Here is a 19,675-nt window from a genome sequence, read left to right on the forward strand (position 1 = left end):
GCCTTCTTGATGAGAAAGTGGGGTCAGGGATGGCATAGATGCCAAGTCAGCCCGCCTCTCCCTTCTTCCTGGGGAGGGGCCTTGGTCAGGTTCCTAGGGTGTCCTGAGGACCAGTGACCTGAACTCCTTGGAGAGTCCCAAAGGTGGAGGCAAAAAATCAGTGAAGATGTAGGTGGATTGGGTCTAATGGTGAATCCAGGCCTGCGAACCCCTGGCCTTTGCTGCAAGTGAAGAAGCACTCGGGCATCTGGGGTTCCACTGACAGGGAGGATGCAGTGTTAGTGCGAATGGGACTTAGAGCAAAGGGTAAGACTACACAGGAGAGGAAAGTGAGCTCTCAATGAGTTGGAGAAGTGGGCTTACTAGAGACCAAAGATTTAAAAATTGCCTCTATTCATCCTTCTGCCCTGCAGACTAGATCAGGAACTCCCTGAAGACAGGAGTCTTGTCCAGTACCTTTCTCTTTCCCCAGGACTGAGCATAAGCCCTGTGTGTGTTAGCCAGTCAGTTGTGTCTGACTCTTTGCAACCCCATGGACTGTAGCCTGCCACTCGCCTGTGTCCATGGGATTTCCCAGGCAAGAGTGATGGAGTGGGTTGCCATTTCCTTCTCCAGGGAATCTTCCCAACCCAGGGACTGAACCCAGGTCTCCCACATTGCAGGCAGACGCTTTACCATCTGAGCCATATCGTATGGGCATGAAGCCTAGAACTCAACTGATATGGTAGAATGCATAAATGGATGGATGGCTAGATGAATGAATGGACCAATGAATGATCAGACTGACAGCTGGACATGCAATGGATACACAAATGGAAATGTGGATGAGTAAGAAATGGATGGGCTGATAAATGAACGTATAGATGGCTCAGTGGATGAGAAGATAAACAAATGGGTGGATGGATAATAGACTAACAGATTAATGGATGAATGAAGAGCTGGATTAAACCGAAAGACAAATGTATGGCTGGCTTGATGGGTGAACAGATGGATTGACAAAACAGAGAAGTAAATGGATGGGAAAATAGATGAATGGATGGACAGACAAGCAAAGTTTGTAAACTAGGAAGACTCGATTGACAGTCAGGCATTGGTAAGGGGTGGGGAAACTGAGAAATCTGGGCTGGGAACAGAGATATGGAAGGCATGGTGATCCTTAGGAAGCTGGGAGGGGAGGGTGTAAGAATCCTTCTGGTGGAAATTAAGCTGGTGGAACGAAAGAGAAACCAGCACCATGCTGAAGACCAGGCCCCAGGGCCCAGCCCCAGGCTGCGTAAGACAAGGGCTGGGGGCCTAGGGGCCCAGGAAGAGCCAGGCCTGGCAGTTAGCCGGACCAGAGCCCTCAGCTAGCCAGGCTGACCCCAGAGTGTGGAGGCCCCAAGAGGACACCCTTACCAGCTCCGATCCCCCAAGGAAGTGACTGTTGGCCACGTGGGGGGTCTCAAAAGTAGTAGGCATCTGCGGGGTTTGGGGTGAAAGAGACTCCGCAGACCCCGGGGGGCAGCAAGGCCCTCCTCGTGGTGGTGCAGCCAGCCTTCCGCCCTCCCATTCTCCCGCCCCACCCTAGGCCTCAAGGCCGCCCCTCACAGTCCTGGCTTCCTCTGGGCAGGGGGCCTGGCCCCCTCAGCCTCCCAGGCCAGCCCCTGGAGCACCACCTGCCCCAGCCGGCCAGAGACTTCCTGTAGCGCAAGAGATTTATGCAAACGGGCTGGGGTGGTGATGTCACCCCAAGGGGACTATCTCCCAGCGGCAGGCCTTCGATAAAATCAGGAACTTGCGCTGGCCCTGCAATGTCAAGGGAGGGGGCTCACCCAGGGCTCCTGTAGCTCAAGGGGCAGGCCTGAGCCCTGCACCCGCCCCGAAGCGGTCCAGCCCCCCCCCACACCCCCCGACGGGGCGCCCCATCCCCAGGGGCTCTGCACTGGCCCCCACCGAGGCAGGGGACCTGACCGGCTCGGAGCTCGGCTGGATGTTACAGGCGTGCAAAATGGAAGGGTTTCCCCTCGTCCCCCCTGTGAGTATCGGGACTCCTCCACCAGCCCAGCCCGCGGCCCTCGGATGCCCGCCACCTGCCCGCCAGCCCGCCGCCTGCCTTCCCCTATCAGTGGGAAGTTGGTGTTTCCTCCCTGGAGCCCCAGGGCCTGAGACCCAAGCAAGAGGGCCATCGGCCTCCTTGGAGCAAGCACGCCCCGGCGGGCTGAGGGCCGGGCCCACGGTGGGGCTGTGATCGATGGGGCCTGAACGGTTATTTATAGATGGGGCTTGGGTGGCAGCCGGGGTTCCATGGGCCTGGTGGAGGGGCCGGGCTGAGGGTGGCGAGGGCAGCGGGAAGCTGGTGGTGGAGGAGCTGGGAAGGCTGGCGTGGAGGGAAGCCGGTCCCTGGGACGGTGAAGGGCTGGAGGGCAGGAGGCAAGAGGCCGGAGGTCTCGGGCCCTAGACTGGGTGCTTCTGGAGACCGAGGCTGCCTTAAACCTGGGTCCCCGCCACCAGGCTCAGAGGACGTGCCTGTTGACCCGAGAGGTCTGGGCCTTGGGCCCTGAGTGGTGGAGGCAGAGGCAGGGGCCGGGACAGCAAGGGGAGCAGAGACTGGCCGGGCAGCTGGGGCTGGGACTGCGGAGAGGAGGGCAGCGCCTTCCTGGGGCTGAGATTGGGGCTGGGGGAGGACCTCGTCCAAGGAGAGACGGGAGTGAGGGCAGCGGCTGAGGCCGGAGGTGAAGAAGCGGGTGTCCCAGGGGACCCCAGGGTCGGCAGGGCGGCCGTCTGGGGCACAGCCCCTCCGCTCCCGCCCTCACTGACAGTTGCAGCCTCCGGCAGGTGTCACACCACCCGTCCCCTCTGAGAGGACCCCTCTCCCTTTCCTCACCCCCTTCCCCACTCAGCTGGGGACGGGGAGCCCTGGGGGTAACTGGGAAGGGCTTGGCCGGGCCTGCCCATCTGACTCAGCTTTCCCGGCCTGGAGGCAGCTCCCTTCCCCCTACCCCCGGCCACCCCACCCCAGGCAGGCCCCGGAGCCCCAGGGAGGCACCCCAGCTTGACACCCTTCTGTAGGGCTGTGCTGTTTGCAGACCCAGCACCGGGCTCCACGTAGGGCCGCCACAGATGGGACAAGCCAGCCAGCCTCTGACCTGGCCCTGGCCGCCCACCCCCCCACCTGGCACCTAGAAGATGGGGGGGGACAGGCAGAGGTTGACGGGGGGGTGGTCCCAGGAAGAGCGCACTCTGCCTCAAGACAGCCAGAGGCCCCGGGGCCCGGCCACCCTGTCTCTGACCCTTGACCTCTCAATCCCTGAACCCCAGCTAGAGCTGAGCGGGAGACATGTCCTTCTGGGCTCCACGCGAGCCCCCCGAGCCCCCTGGCTCAGTCAAGGTGCGACGCGGAGTGGGTCCTGGGAGGGTGGGCTCCCGAGGCAGCTCTGGCCCCCAAACCAAGCCCTGAGGGCCTGGGTGGCGGTTGTGCAATCCTTGGGCACACGCGTGGGGGTGGGGAGAGGCCTGGTGACTGTTGGGAAGCCTGTGGGTGCATGTCCCAGTGCCTGGCCAGGGAGTGGGGTGGGGGGGAGAGGGATGGGGAGACGGAGGGAGGGGGACCAGGGAGTGTCCCCGGAGGAAAGGAGAGGAGGGACAGGCCCCCATAGCCATGGCCCCAGCGTTGCGCAGGGTGAGTCCTATAAAGCCCATCGGTGTGAACAGCCAGTGTGGGGGTGGGGGCCTTGAGCTGGCCTGGGACCTGGACATCGGGCAGCCAGAGAGCCTGGGGGCCTGGGGGGCTACGGCAGGAGGACAAGCCTGTGTGCAGGCGATGGGCGTGCAGGAACATGAGTGACTGAGCAAGGACACAGGCGTGAGTGTGTGTGTCAGTGCACTTGGGGGCGAGGGGGTGGATTCGCGTGTCAACCCCAGGGACTCTGCGAGCGCCTACAGGCGGGTGTGTACTGGCATGTGTGCCCGGGGTGAGTGTGAGGGCTGTGAGTGGATGTGTGTGTGGGGGGTGGTGCAGGCACGTCGGTGTGACCGTGAGTGGGTGAGTGTGTGAGGCTGGGACCTGGGCATGCAGTGGAGCGCAAGTGTAAGGTGGCCAGGGGAGCTGCTGGGCTGTCCCCTCAGACCTGTCTTATTTTGACCTCTGACCCCCAGGGTCTCTGTCACCCCCTTTCTGCCAGAGCCGAGGCCCTTGCACCCCTGGGTCCCCCGCTTGCGCTCTGCATGACCTCTCCCAGCTGCAAGCAGAGAGAGGGCTGTAAGCCTGATAAAGGGGCTCAGTGTGGACCCAAAATCCTGGGGGGGGTTCTGCCAACCTGGCTGGGGTCTCCCCGCTGCACTCCGAGTTCTGACCCCCTCCTCTCTCAGCAGCCATCGGAAGACCTAGTTCCCTATGACACGGATCTCTACCAACGCCAAACGCACGAATATTACCCCTATCTCAGCAGTGATGGAGAAAGCCACAGCGGTGAGTAGCGGGCCCCGCCCTGCCCTGACTTCCCCAGCCTGGCCTGGCCTCAGCGCACTGCGTTCTGGGGAGGGAAAAGCATACCCTTCCTGAGGCTTCTTTGGAATCCCGAGGATCGGATCCAGTTAGCTCTCAGGGACATGAATTCCCTACCCTAAATCCCCATGCTCCTGCTCCCCATCAATATCCCACACCCCCAGTGCGCATTTCTGGAGCAGCCTTGGTGTGCAGGCATGGTGAGCTTCTTCCCTGTTTTATCTTCTCATCCAATCCTTTTGGCCTGTTTATACCTGACGAAACAGGCGGAGAGGCTACGGGACTTGTACAAGGAGGCGCAACTGGTCGCTGGGACCCAGCTCTGTCTGCTCCAGGTCCAGTGCTTTCTCATTTTTTTTTGGCTTCCTTAGTCGCTCATTCATGTCCAACTCTTTGCGGCCCCATGGAACTGTAGTCCGCTGTGCTCCTCTGTTCTGGGGATTCTCTAGGCAAGAATACTGGAGTGGGTTGCCATTTCCTCCTCCAGGGGATCTTCCCGACCCAGGGATCGAACCCTGGGTCTTCTCCTCCCCCAACCCCCCATCTTCCTCTCCATTCTTGTTACTGCCCGTGACCCTGAACTCCATTGGTGCAGCCCCAGGCCCTGCTGTGTGTGACTAACAGCGTTTGTCTATTGACGTTTGGGCTGGATACTTCTATGCTGTGAGGTCTGTCTTGTGCCTTGTAGGGTATTTGCCAGCATTCCTGCCAATCATGACAACCAAAAATGTCTCCAGAGCTGCCAAATGTCCCCTGGCGGTGGGGGCGGCGGGGCAGAACCGCTCCCACTTGAGAGCTGTTCATTCAGCAGGGGCTGAAACCGTGTCTGCTGGAGGGGGAGGGCGGTGAGGATGGGGCCTGGGCCAGGGCTTTTTTCTATCTGGGTCTAACTGCCCCCCACCCCAAAGCCCAGGTCAATCCTGAAGCAAATTCAGGGGAAGGGAGAGAGACCTTCAGTGTCTGGGACCTGGGCTGGGGGCTAAGAGAGGTCACCGGTGGTAGATCTCGGCGTATTGATGGAATATCTCTGAACCAAAGGCGAGGTGGCCCAGTTACTGGGTCTTCACTGAGGGATTCTTTAGGGGGTCTGGAGGCCTAGGCAAGCCAGACAGCGGGGTGTCTGCAACCCCACAGGGACAGGCATGCTCTGCCACAGCCAAGGAAGGTTTCACCCGAGGGCCTCACCTGGGGGCCGCTCACACCTGGGGCTTCATTCTGCTGGCACACCTCTGGCAGTTTAAGCCTGATGTCTGTACCTAGAGATGCTATATGTGGCGAGTCCTTATTTAGGGCCCTCACATCCAGATGGCAAAGCCTGCAAACAGTTTTGCCTGGAACTCACACCTGACATCCATTCTAAAGACTACAACTGGAAACCGTATCTTGGGAGTAAGGGGTGGACATCCTTCAAGGACATATCTGGAAACACACAGGCTCCTTTCAAAACTTGAGGACTAGAAAGACTTTAAAAACATCCTTTCCCTCCCATCCCCATACTTTTAAATTTTATACTTCTACAAGAAATGCATTCTTTCTGGGGAAAATCCAGAGATGGTTTAAAGAGTCTCCCTTCTCCAGCTCTACCTCCAGCTCCCACTGCCAGGGTCGGGGGCTGACTCTCCCTGACTCCACACCAGCCCTACACCTGCTTCTGCCCAGAGTCTGGGACCTAAGCAGGTCCCTGCTTGAGGACTGGCGCCCCCTGGTGGCTCCAGGCAGCAGGTCCGCTCAGGTCCTTGCAAGCTCAGGGAGGCCTCTGACCCCTTCTAGCTAGCATCTGGGATCGTTTCTCCCCTGGCCTGACCCCTTCTCAGTCTCCCTGGGTCTGGGTGCCTTTCCTTTGGGTCTACCGAAGCTGCATTCTCCCTTTCTATAATACAGGGGTGCTATTTATATACTCTAGAAACCAAGTAGGCCTGGGGCTGGCTGATGGAGTGAGCACTGTAGAGAAAGCCAGCAGGTCGACAGGGAGTGGAGAAGCACAGAAGGTTCTGTGACATCAACAGGTTCATTTCCCGATGACCCAGCAGACAGCCGGCCAGTCCGCCATTCACCTAGCCGTCCGCTCCCTGCCATCCACCCAGCTCCCCCTCAGCCACCTGTCCTTCCAACGCTTGTTGTCCAGTCCACTTGTCCACTCATCCCCTCTCTTGTCCATCTGCCAAATAGCCCCTGATTACATGCTGTGGACCTGACCCTGTTCTAGGCGCTGGATTTGCCACAAGGAGCAGGCCGGGCAAGGCCACTGCCCTCGTGGAGCTTACAGTCCAGTGAGGGAGAGAGACGGGGAACAGCTGAATTAGCAGACATGCTCTAAAGACGTCCTGTAGAAAGCAGAGTACTGTGAGTCAGGCTCTGCCATCTGCATGCAAGGGCCCTAAAGAAGGACTCGCCACAGACAGCATCTCTGGGTACAGATGTCAGGTTTAAGCTGCCAGGGGTATGCCCGCAGGACAGAGCTCCAGGGGCGAACGGCCCCTGGGTGAGGCCCTTGGGCGGAAATCTGAGTGCCCTGAAGGCACACGAATGCAGACAGGGAGGCACAAGTGTTCTAGGAGTGGGAATAGCAGGTGCAAGAGCAGGAGGGACCTGGGTGGGGACCAGGGTGGGCAGGGAGCCCGGGAAGCAGAAAGGACAGGAAGGGAGGCCGGTCTGCAGGGGAGCACTGCACAGGCCCGAGGACGGCAGCAGGAGCTTGTCGTGGTTCCCACGCCTAACGGGAAGCCACTGGAGGGGGCTGAGCAAAGAAATGACACGATCTGAGTAACCTTGTGTGTGTGTGTGTCTGGTAAATATCCAGAGAAATTATAGATGTTTAATTTTAATTATTCAAACAAGAAATACCCGTTGCAAACAATTTTAAAATACAGCAGTGTATGAAGGAAAATATTATTTACCTGCTTCTCATTCTCACCCCGCACCAATAGCCATCTTGGTCTATTCCAGCAGATACTTATTTGAGGTGTATAATCCTGCATGTTTGTAAGTGTATACATCCACACATATCCTATCCATTCAGAAATGAACTGCAGTATCATGCTGTTCTGCAATCTGCTACTTTTTACATAAATTTATCAGAGTTTTTTCCCTATGGCCTATCCAGCACATCAGAGATAGTTAAAAGCTATTTTTCCAGTCTTTCTATTACAGGGCAATGGAAGTATATACATGAAAGTTTGAAATAGAGACTTAGAACAGCATTTATTTATTAATTCACCAACATTTATTGAGGACTTTCTATATGCCAGGTGGAGATGAATCTAGCTTGATTTTTTTACTTAGAGAAATCTATTGTACTATGAAAGATGAGTATTTGACTTTCTAGTTATTTATAGCACACACACATACTTCTTCACACATACCAAAATAGTTACAGTAACTTTCCCCCTTTTCTTCATTTTATTGCTGTTATGATATACAACATAAGTGTATGAGTTTAAGGTGTAACAGCTAATGACTCCACACACCTATACATTGGGAAATGATTACCACATAAGTTTAGTTAATATCCATCTTCTCATACAGTTACAAAAAGTTTTTCCCCTTGTGATAAGAACTTTCAGGAGCTACTCTTAGCTTTCGAAGTTACCATCTAGCAGTTAGCGCTAGTCATTCTGTGCCTGGCATCCCCAGGACTTATTTATCTCACAGCTGAAAGTTTGCACTTTAGACCGCCGGCACCCAATCTCCCCCATCTCTCACTACTTCTGGCAACCACCAATCTGACCTCCTTTTCTGAATTGTTATTTTTTTTAAAGATTCCACATATAAGTGAGATCATACAGCATTTGTCTTCCTCTGTATTCTATTTTCAATAATTTTTTTTCACTTTTTGGCCCTGTCCCACCTGTGGGGGCTTCCCTGGTGGCTCAGAGGGTAAAGAATCTGTCTGCAATGTGGTAGACCTGGGTTGGATCCCTGGGTCAGGAACATGCCCTGGAGAAGGGAATGGCTACCCAGTCCAGTATTCTTGCCTGGAGAATTCCATGGACAGAGGAGCCTGGTGGGCTACTTTCCATGGGGTCACAAAGAGTCAAATACGGCCTAACAACTAACACTCAACATTCACGTCATGCGGGCTTTTAGTGCCCTGATCAGGAATTCAAGCCTGGTCCCCTACATTGGGAGCATGAAGTCTTACCCACTAGACCACCAGGGAAGTCCCTTTGTCTGTGTTCTAAGTTTGTTAAATTGACATCTGAATTTTCCATTGTTTGGACCATGTGAACATCGCCCACAGTTGAGCCACGCTGCGTACTTTGATTACCTGTACTTTCTCATCGCTGTGTGTGAGGGCTGAGCAGCAGTGACGTAGGCCCCCACCCCGCAGCCAGGCTGCTGGGAGTCACGCCCCATCTCCCCATTATCGGGTGGGGTGGCCACAGGGAAGATGTCTCACCCCTCTGGGCCTCAGCTTCTCACTCATGAGACCTACTTCACAGGACTGTCCTAAGGATGGAGTGAGCTACTCCATATAAGAGGCTTAGAAAGTGAAAATTATGTAAGGATCTGTTACTCATAGCATTATGCTCTCCTAAGAGAGGATGTCTGGGAGGTAAGGTTTTATTGCTGTTTGTGTTACCTGCTGTCTTTATGGTCTCACCTGATTAACAGTAGTTTGGCTGTGTATAGAAGTCTAAGTTGAAAAAAAATTTTTTTTTTCTCATTGAAACTGAAAGCATTTCTCTACTGTCTTCAGGTTACTAGAGTTTTTCTTAGGAAATCTGATGTCATTCCATATCCTCTTTTTTGAATGTAACCATTTTGGGGTTTTGTTTAATTTTTTTCCTGTTTAGTTTTGTTTTATCTCTCTGGAAGTTTTTAGTGTCTTCTCCCAACACCTAGTGGTTCCACTGAATACGTTGGTTTTTTTTTAAATCACTCTAATTTCTGGGTAGAGAATAGCTGGAGAGGAGGCAAGAGTAGGAACAGGGGGGAAGCCCGGGAGGAAACCACTGGAATAATCCAGACACGAGATGACGGTGACTTGGCCAAGGGTGGTGGCGAGACAGACAAAAAGGAGCAGACAGATTCAGGATAGATTCTCAAGGTAGGGCTCATAGAATTTGCTGTTTATTATTTTTAAGTTGGGATTAAAATGTACACAGTATAACACGTACTATCTTAACCATCTGCACATGTATAGTTCAGCGGCTCAGGGACATGTTGCTGTGCTACCATCCCCCTACCATCCAGCTCCAGAACTCTGTTCATCTTGCGAAACTGGCATTCTGGACCAACTAAACAGTGCCTCCCATTGCCCCCTCCCCTCAGCCCCCGGCAAGCACCATTCTACTTTCCATTCCTATGACTTTGACGGCACTAAGTACCTCATCTTAGTGGAATCATGCAGTATTTCTCTTTTCGTGACTGGCTTCTTTTATTTAACATATAAAACCTGCAGATTCATCCGTGTTGCCGTGTACATCAGAATTCCTTCCTTTTTGAAGCTGAGTAATATTCCGTTGTGTGGATATACTACATTCTGTTTGCCCATTCATCTGTTGATGGACACGTGGGTTGCTTCTGTCTTTTGGTTGCTGTGAATAACGCTGCTGTGAACATAGGTGTTAAAATACCTCTTTGAAGATCCTGCTTCCAGTTCTTTGAGACTATATGCCCAGAAGTAGAGTTGCTGGGTTGTAAGATAATTCTATTTTTAATTGTTTGAGGACCAAGCATGCTGTTTTTCCTTAGCGGTTGCACCATTGTACTCTCCTACCGACAGTGTACAAGAATTCCACTGCTCCACATCCTTGCCAAAATTCGTAATTTTCTGCCTTTTTAACCATTAAAAAAATGAAGTATAGTTAATTTACAATGTCATGTGTTCAGTAAAATGACTCACTGATTATGTATATGTATATATACATGTATATACGTATTCTTTTTCAGATTCTCTTTCATTCTGTTATTACAGTATAGTGAATGTAGTTCCCTGCGTTATACAGTCGGCCCGGGTTGTTCTGTTTTTAGATAATAGCCATGCTAATGCTGTTTGCAGTGGGATTGATGGAGGAAATAGAGTTCCAAAGTATGACCATTCTCTCCATCATTCCACCTGTCTATACAGTTTTCATCTTTTCATCCCACAGATTCACAGCTTATTATTATTCACATACCACAGTTTATTCAGAGGCTTCTAATCATCCATTCATTTCATTCACCTTCCGAAGTGTCCTTACTTCCCCTACCAAACCTTGCTCCCATCCCAGGGACATTGCCAGGTGCTGTAGGATGAATAAAACACAGGCCCTGCCAGATTTATCTTTTTTAACAAAGGAAAGAACTAAAATCGTAATAATTAGGATACAGTGTAAGAAATAATAAGGATCGTGAGACCTGGAGCTCTCTGCTTGCTGGGACCTCAGTTTCCATGTTTGAATAATTTGCAGGAGGGCTGGGATTAAGGAGCCCTTGTCCAGTAGTCTGTGATTTCCTGCAAAGGTTTTTTCTTTTCCTCATTCCTTGCTTTCTTAATTCCTCATTTTCCTTCTTGGTCTTGATCTTACTTCTCCTCTCCTGGTGAGAGCCATGGCTTCAGGCTGGGGTTTCTGCTTGAAGGAGATAAGGTCAACTGAATGACACTTAAGGCTTGCATTTTGTGTGTGTGGGGGGGGATTGTTTTGAATATCATTTTATTTTTGTCCTAGTGACATCTAGGTGTTAGTGACACAAAAAACTGAGTAGCAATAAGGATGTGTGGGTAGGACTTTGGTTCCAGACTGGAAGCTGGTTTAGAGGGTGGAAGTCAAAGATGTTGATGAATGGGTCATTGCTGGCTGGATGAATAAAGGTTCAGTGATGGATGGGTGGATAAATGGATGGATGGGTGGGTTAAATGATGGATGATGAATGAGTCAATGATGGATAGCTGATATTTGGATGATGGATGGATAGATGGATGGATGCATAACAGATGGATGATGCTGGATGGTGGATGGATGATGGATAGATGATGAATAATGACTGAGGGGTAAATGATGGTAGACAGACAGATGGATAGTAGCAGTCCATAAATTCTGTCACCATGCGTCTTGCCTAAAGCTTTCACTGGCTGTCTTGGTCCTCAGTGGAGGTATGGCATAGGGGTAAGAGTTTAGTCCCTGGAGTCATACACAGGTGGGTTTGGATCCTGAGTCTACCAATGACTATCTGTGGGCAAAGGGACTTTATGTCTCTGAGTCATAGCTTCCTCATATGCAAAAGGAAGATCAGACCATAGTGGCCACTTTGTCAGAGCTATGGTGAGGACTGAGTGACATAATGTGGATTAAGTACTTAGGACTGTGCCTGGTACATAAAAAACACGTTAAAAGTAAGCTTCCACTGGTCATTTAACCAAATATTGACTGAAGCCTAGCACGTGTTGAATGCCCTACAGGTTCCAGAAGGGAAGGTCCAGAGCTCTCTCTGGATATGCGAATGATGCTATACTCTGTATTGTAATTTTTCATATTTATTTATTGGCTGCACCTGGTCTTAGGTGTAGCACACAGAACTTTGATCTTCATTGCTTCATGCCTGGTCTTTTTTTTTTTTTTAATCCAATTGTGGCATGCGGGATCTTTTTTCTTTTAGTTGCAGCATTCAAAGTCTTAGCTGTAGCCTGTGAGATCTAGTTGCCTGACCAGGGATTAAACTCTGGCCCCTTGTATCGGAAGCGCAGAGTCTTAGCCACTGGACCACCAGGGAAGTCCTGACACTATGTCCTTTTGAGGAGCAGAAAGTCATACTAAGGGGACATAAGTTGCAGAAGAGTCTGGGTGACCTCTCAAAGTGACAAGCAGGGATTTAGCAAAGCATTCCTGGGCAGTCATCTAGGAATAAGGTCCAAAGAGCCCAGAGTGCTGACCTTTGCATAAGGATGGACTCGTGGCATGATGTTCCTTCAGACGACTCATCTCTGCCTACCAGTGTTTATTATATAACTGCACGAGCACTCAAAATCAAGGGTAGAGGAAAGGTTTCTGTTGGGCCTTTTGAAACCTTAATTGTAGCCCAAGAGTCTCTGTTGCAGGTTTCAGCAACCCTGGGGCAGGGTTCCTGAGCCTCAGTGAGCAAACGAACCTCTGCAGGGTGCTGTGAAAGGCCAGACTCACCCGTCTCCTTCCGGCGCTGCAGATCGCATGGGTCTCCGATGGGCCCCAAATCTGCAAGCTTTTCTGGCCCCCAAAGTGACTTGAATCGGGGGGGTGCTGAGACCTGCTGTGGGAAGTGCTGGCCTTAAGCTGGGACCACCAGAACAAGCCCATGGGTCTCATGTGGAGCTGGGACAGAGGTGGGGACCTAGAGAGAGAGAACTCAGAGCCCTCAAGCCAGAACTGAGTAGGGGGTATTTCCCTGGAGGTCAAGTGATTGAGACTCTGTGCTTCCAATGCAGGTGGCACGGGTCTGATCCCTGGTAGGATCTAAGGGGAACTAAGACTGCACATGCCACACGGCACGGCCAAAACCCGCCCCCTCCAAAAAAAAAAAACCAAAAAACCAAAAAAGACCTGGAGTAGGTGTGAAGATTTGAGGGGGAGGATAAGGCATTCTATAAAGATCAGGAAGTTCCCCTGGAGAAGGGCATGGCAACCCACTCCAGTATTCTTGCCTGGAGAATCCCTGAAATGGAGGAGCCTGGCTGGCTACAGTCCATGGGGTGGCAAAGAGTCGGACACCACTGAAGGGACTTGGCATGCATGCACGGGCAGGATAAGGCATTCTATGAAAATCTGAGCACCTCGGCCTAGGCAGGAGAAGGCAAAATGGGAAGGGCCTGGAGTGGGGCTCCAGGGCAGATCTACAGCTGAAAGGAAACTGGATCCACTCAAGCACCCCAGAGCCCCAAGGAGCCAACTCTCTCTCAGCAAGGGGAGAATTTCTGGATCTTATTAATGCAAGGCAAGATGAAAGTACAAAATAAGTGTCATTTTGTTTTGTTTTCCCTTCAGATTTGGATAATTTGTGGAGGAGAGTCAGAGTTCTTAAGAAGCTAGGATTCATGCATTCACTCAGGAAATGCTTGTTCAGTGCTTACTGCATTGCAGTTCAGTCCAGTTCAGTTGCTCAGTCGTGTCCAACTCTTTGCAACCCCATGGACTGCAGCACACCTGGCCTCCCTGTCCATCCCCAACTCCTGGAGCTTACTCAAACTCATGTCCATTGAGTTGGTGATGCCATTCAACCATCTCATCCTCTGTCGTCCCTTCTCCTCCCACCTTCAATCTTTCCCAGCATCAGGGTCTTTTCAGATGAGTCAGTTCTTCACATCAGGTGGCCAAAGTATTGGAGTTTCAGCTTCAGCATCAGTCCTTCCAATGATTATTCAGGACTGATTTCCTTTAGGATGGACTGGTTGGATCTCCTTGCAGTCCACGGGACTCTCAAGAGTCTCCTCCAACACCACAGTTCAAAAGCATCAAGACACCTACTGCATCCAGGCACTGGGAATATGAAGGTGAAAAAAAAACAGTCCTCTGCCCTTGGTGCAACCTTGGGGTCCCAACTTGAGCTTCTGGGAGAAAGAGACAGCCAGGATCCCTCAAACTACTTCTCTGGACCATGGACTAAGGTGGCAGAGAGCAGGGGAAGATGAGGAATTGATAAGTATTAAAGTATCTGCTGTTTGCTCAGGTGCTGATTTAGGCTCTCTAAAGACAGCATTAAACATTCATAATAATTATCATTATAAGGCTAACGGGTGTGTGTGTGTGCTCAGTCGCTCATGTGTCCGACTCTTTGCAACCCCATGGACTGTAACAAACCAGGTCCTCTGTCCATGGGATTCTCCAGGCAAGGATATTGGAGTGGGTTGCCATTTCCTTCCAAGGGATCTTCTCAACCCAGGGATTGAACCTGTGTTTCCTGCAACTCCTCCTACACAGGCAGATTCTTTACCACTGAGCCACCTGGGAAGCCTGGAATGATAATAGTTAATGTTTATTGAGTCTTACTTCGTGCCAGGTTCCATTCGAAGTGCCTTGCAAGCATTAGCTCATTTAATCCTCACAGCAAGGCTATGACATGCGCTGGGTGTAGTTATTAACCCCATCTCACAGCGGAGGCAACAGGCATAGAGAAGCAGAACAACCTGCCCAATGTCACTCCAGGGTGAGTGGCAGAGCCAGCATTCAAACCCAGCTCTGCCCCAGTTAGCTCCCCTATGCCATGCAGCTTCACGGAAGTGGGAGTCTGGACTGTGGGTTCAAACAATTCCACATGTGAATTGGACCTCAGTAACCGCCCAGCTGGGTCTCTGACTTTTGCAGAATCAGAGGCTCAGGGAGATAAAATGTCTTGCTCAGGGTCACAAGGCAAAGCCACCACAGAGGAGGATTGGAAAATGAGTGAGTCTTCTGAAAGCCAGTGCAGAGCCAAGACAACACGTGTCATTTCTCAGGGATGCGTGAGCAGAGATGTGTTTGTGAGAGAGAAAGAGAGGGGGGAGACAGACAGACACACAGAGACACGCACAGGCAGTTGGTGACGGTCCCCCTGCAGGTCCCTGTGCCAGTCCCGGAGATGGTGGCCTGTCTGAGCATCCTGTACACTCCCTCTCTGGGTGACACGAGAAAAATTCCTCGTCACTTTGTCACATCTTCTTTTGGACTCCAAGTTGTACCCAGGAAGTCCTCAGACGTGTGGTGGTTTTTGTTCCTGGAAAAGGTGCCCAGAGTAACCACGTTGAAGACCGGCTCCAGGCCCAGGCAGGGCTCCCAGTGGCACGGAGCTGTTCCCCAAACTCAAATCCACCCTACCACAGGCTCTGAAAGCACCCACCAGGGGCTTTCCGGGAAAGCCTCAGGTGCCGCGGCGACCTCCCTGGGACTCAGGTGCAGCTCCCCAAGGACACGGCCTTGGAGGGGCTCGGCTGAGGAATGTCAGCCCTGTGACTCTGCAGTCACACCTCAGCCGTGTGACGGGGCAGTGAGCTGTGACTGCGGGCAGCCAGTCAGCTCAGGAACCCCTGCTGCGTCTGAAGGGGAGGAGAAGCGACTCCACACACTCCCGAGTGCAGCCTCTGGGGCTAGGGGGTTTTACAAATGTGAACTTGCGTGGGTCCTCCTAGTTTCTAGGATTCCTGTTTGACAGAGGGGTCAATGCATGTGCCTGAGGCCACACAGAAAGGAAACGGCCCGGATTCGGACTCTGGCTCAAGAGCCAGCATCCTTGTGATGGGCACGGGAGGCAGGGTAGACTGGTTGTTGAGAACAAAGGCTTTGCCTCCAACGCGGCCTTTGACTGGGGGCGGGTCATGTAGCCTCTCCAAGCCTCAGTGTCCTCATCCATAGCATATTCTGAGTATTCTAAAGTCCCTCAGTCGTACCTGACTCTCTGCGACCCCATGGACTGCAGCCCGCCAGGCTCCTCTGTTCATGGGATTCTCCAGGCAAGAATACTGCAGTGGGTTGCCATGCCCTCCTCCAGGAGATCTTCCCGACCCAGGAATCGAAACCAGGTCTCCCACATTGCAGGCAGATTCTTTACCTTTTGAGCTACCTGGGGAAGACCCATCTGTGGAATTGGGGGTCGGAAAATAGCACGGTGGGTGGTGCTACGATTAATGCCAATCTGCAGTCCAGAATGGCGGTGGTGATTATGATAGGGAACACGGCCTGGTGCTATTATTTTTATATATGCTATTATTGTTATATATATTATATATTGTTGTTATATATAATTATATATAATATATACTATTATTGTTCATATAATATTTTATACAATCATAAGCCCCTCCTGCTTTGGCCCGCAGACCATTACTGGGACTTCCATCCGCACCACGTGCACAGCGAGTTCGAGAGCTTCGCCGAGAACCACTTCACGGAGCTGCAGAGCGTCCAGCCCCCACAACTGCAGCAGCTCTACCGCCACATGGAGCTGGAGCAGATGCACGTGCTCGACAGCTCCATGGCTCCTCCCCACGCCAGCCTCAGTCACCAGGTGCGTGCCTGCAGGGCCGCCCCGCCCCGGCCCGGCCCCGCCCGGCCCTGCCCTGCGCCTGTGGTGAGGCGGGCGCTCCGCAGGAAGCTGACACAGGCTCTTACTCAACCGGGCTTCCTGCCCCACAGCGCCAACGGTGGCCGGAGCCCCAACGGCTGCCTCCTGACCCCTCGGCTGACCGCGTGACCCCACACCCCTTATCTGCTCTCACCCCACCAAGGACAGAGCCCAGACCATTCCCACCCCCACCCCCCTCAACACACACATACTGGTCCTTCTGACCCCCTGGGGCCTCATCACGGGCCCTCTGAGACTCCGGGGCTGGTGCCCCCACCCTGTTCACTGGCTCCTCGTGGGTCTGGCATCCAAGTCACTGAGTCCTGAAATCCGCTGACCTCTCCATCTCCCCACTGACTCCCTTTACCGACCCTCCTCCTCAGCCCCTCACCCCAGGGCAGCTGCCTGTCCACATGGCACCTCCCTCCGCCCAAACCAGGGAGACAGGCGGGGTGTCAGGAGCCACTTTGTCCCCACAACCGGCACCCTGTGTGTGGGGACCCCGTCTGACCCCGTAACAAGCCCGACCTCCAGGGTCCCCAGCCTTCTCCCATATCCCTCTGCCCTTCCCTGGCCACCCCACCCCAGGACCCCCTCTTCTCTCACCCCACGGAACCCCCCCTACCTGGCCGCCTTCAGCTTTGCACCGTTCCTCAGGGACCCCAACCCTCCTTCTGCCTCCTTTCCAGGTCCCCTACCTGTCCCGGATGTGCCTGCCGTACCCCTCGCTGTCTCCCGCCCGGCCCAGCTCGGATGAAGAGGAGGGGGAGCGGCAGAGCCCCCCGCTGGAGGTGTCCGATGGGGAGGCCGACGGCCTGGAGCCAGGGCCTGGCCTCCTGCACGGGGAGACAGGTAGGAGACCCAGCCTGGGACCAGCCCTGACCTTGGCCACCCTTGTGCCCCATCCCCACCCCGATCAAGGCCCACGGACGCGGCAGCCTGGCCACAGAGCAGAGTGCTTGCGTATGGGTGTGTGTTTGCCAACACGTGTCTTCGCGTGTGTTCCGTGGGGGGTGGGAGGGCTTCTGTCCCCCGTACGGGTCTGAGCACGTGCGCTGTGGGCTTGCGCATGCGCCACGCTGGCCGTAGCCCCGCCCCTGCAACCACCCCACGGGGAAGGTAAGGAGGGGGCGGTCCCATGTCATCGGGAGGCGGGCTGGGTCCCTGGCGTGGGCGCTGACTGTCTCCGGCCGCAGGCAGCAAGAAGAAGATCCGCCTGTACCAGTTCCTGCTGGACCTGCTGCGCAGCGGCGACATGAAGGACAGCATCTGGTGGGTGGACAAGGACAAGGGCACGTTCCAGTTCTCGTCCAAGCACAAGGAGGCGCTGGCACACCGCTGGGGCATCCAGAAGGGCAACCGCAAGAAGATGACCTACCAGAAGATGGCCCGAGCGCTGCGCAACTACGGCAAGACGGGCGAGGTCAAGAAGGTCAAGAAGAAGCTCACCTACCAGTTCAGCGGGGAGGTGCTGGGCCGCGGGGGCCTGGCCGAGCGGCGCCACCCGCCCCACTGAGCCCAGGCCTGAGCCCACCGGGCCCGCCAGGCCGCCCCGTTGGCCATAGCATTAACCCCTTCGCCCGGGCGGCCGGACACAGGAGGGAAGCTCCCAGGGGGCCAGGGGCAGGACTGTGGTGGGCCAGGCCTCGCCTCCCCGCCCACCCCCTCCTCCTCCAAGGCCCCTGCCCTCCCCACATCCCCTGCTTCGCCTCCCAGCAGGGCACCAACCCGGGTTCCAGAAGGCCATCTGGGCGTCTGGCCCCAGCGAAGGATCAGCTTGCTTAGTACCGGGCACACGGCCTTGGGAGTTGGAAGCCATCTTTATATGTGTATATTGAACCCTTTTTTTTTTTCCGGTGGCCCTCTCGCCCCACACCTCTCCCCCCAACCCCATCAGCATTCTTAAGAAACCTATTTACCTAGTTATTCTCAGTCAGTCCTTTTCAGCACGGACCCGTTTTTTAGAATCTTTTGTGCACCTTGTCTGATGTGCCCCAGCCCCGACATCTGATCTGCCTTCTTCTCGTGTATCCACTGTGCGTTTACTAAGGATCCCCACCAATGCTGATGCTGCAGGCCTCAGGATGGTTGACACTTTGCCCAGTTGTCCAGACAGTTGACACTGCCTGACCAGAAGTCACGATCCATGGAAAGAACGAATTCTCAGTTTTTCTTAGAGGAATAAATCATTAAAAAGCTCTCTGTACCCGATAAATGGCTGTTTTTTTAATGCTTCAGTGAGGCTTAAACTCATTGAGTCTTTCTGTTATGAGCCCAATGTTGATGATGATGATGTTAACAAGGGCAACAACACTGGATATTCTAGCCATTTTCTGCATGTTAACCTTGAGAAGTGGAATCTAATGCCCCATTTTATAGACTGGGAAACTGAAGCTCATAGAAGTCAACTCATTTGTCCAAGGTTACACATGTAGTGAAGGGCTGCCATGGCCATGTGAGGCGGGAAGCTTCATGTGTCGGGAAGAGGGTAAAGTGCAGCTTGATCAGGAGCAAGAATGAAGCCCCAGAGCTCCCGTGAGCAGCAGAGCAGCTCACGGAATTCCTGCTGGCAGGACCCTGAGACAAGTGAACTCCTCCCACTTACCCTGGCGTCTGGTCGTGCTGGCCTCTGGCCCACAGCAGGGGAGAGGCAGAAAACCATGAGCCATGAAACCTGTAAGGGTTTTGCTTCCAACAGTAGCAAGAAGAGGCGGTCGGCAGCCTGGGAGTGAGGGAACTCTGGTCAGCAATCTGCAGACCCCAGAGAATCCAGATTCTGGTGCCGTTTGTGTTGGGGCAGATACCCTCCGGAGTGCCCTGAGCCCTCAGGCTGGGGAAACTCAACCATAACACCCCTCCATGGATCTGTGAGCCCCGAGAGAGGGAAAGTGGAGCCCAGTCTCTTTGAATTTTTATGGATTAATTTATTTTAAATATTTGGCTGTGTCATATGGCATGCGGGATCTTGGTTCCCCCACCAGGGACTGAACCTGGCCCCCAGCAGTGGAAGCACAGAGTCCTAACTACTGGACCACTGGGGAAGTCCCAAAGTCCTGATTCCTTTTGAAAGACGGCCCAGGGACATGAGATGCAGCTTAAACATGGTTAAAATGGCATAAGAGAATGGATTTATGTTGAAAGGGATGGCAAGTGTTAACCACATGGGCAATGCTTGTATATAGAATTCCTCTCTCCTGACGATGG

The 19,675-nt window shown here is 53.4% G+C and overlaps 1 protein-coding gene across 6 annotated transcripts; it reads left to right on the forward strand.

The window, feature by feature from the left end:
• Window positions 1-1,732: 1,732 nt before the first annotated feature.
• SPI1 (Spi-1 proto-oncogene) lies at window positions 1,733-18,671 on the forward strand. 6 transcript variants are annotated; one of them, XM_006057356.3, is made up of 6 exons: window positions 1,733-2,014; window positions 4,348-4,447; window positions 4,750-4,818; window positions 16,227-16,414; window positions 17,161-17,323; window positions 17,668-18,671. In XM_006057356.3, exons 1-6 carry the CDS (start codon window positions 1,970-1,972, stop codon window positions 17,985-17,987), a joined length of 885 nt encoding a protein of 294 aa, XP_006057418.1. In that variant the 5' UTR covers window positions 1,733-1,969; the 3' UTR covers window positions 17,988-18,671. The 6 variants fall into 6 exon arrangements, with proteins under 6 accessions (XP_006057418.1, XP_006057419.1, XP_006057421.1 ...); XM_006057357.3 differs by having other exon boundaries at window positions 1,736-2,014; window positions 4,351-4,447; XM_006057358.3 differs by lacking the exon at window positions 1,733-2,014 and adding an exon at window positions 3,623-3,658 and having other exon boundaries at window positions 4,351-4,447.
• Window positions 18,672-19,675: the final 1,004 nt, after the last annotated feature.

This window comes from Bubalus bubalis, chromosome 16, assembly GCF_019923935.1.
Source record: "Bubalus bubalis isolate 160015118507 breed Murrah chromosome 16, NDDB_SH_1, whole genome shotgun sequence".
NCBI classification, from domain to species: Eukaryota; Metazoa; Chordata; class Mammalia; order Artiodactyla; family Bovidae; genus Bubalus; species Bubalus bubalis.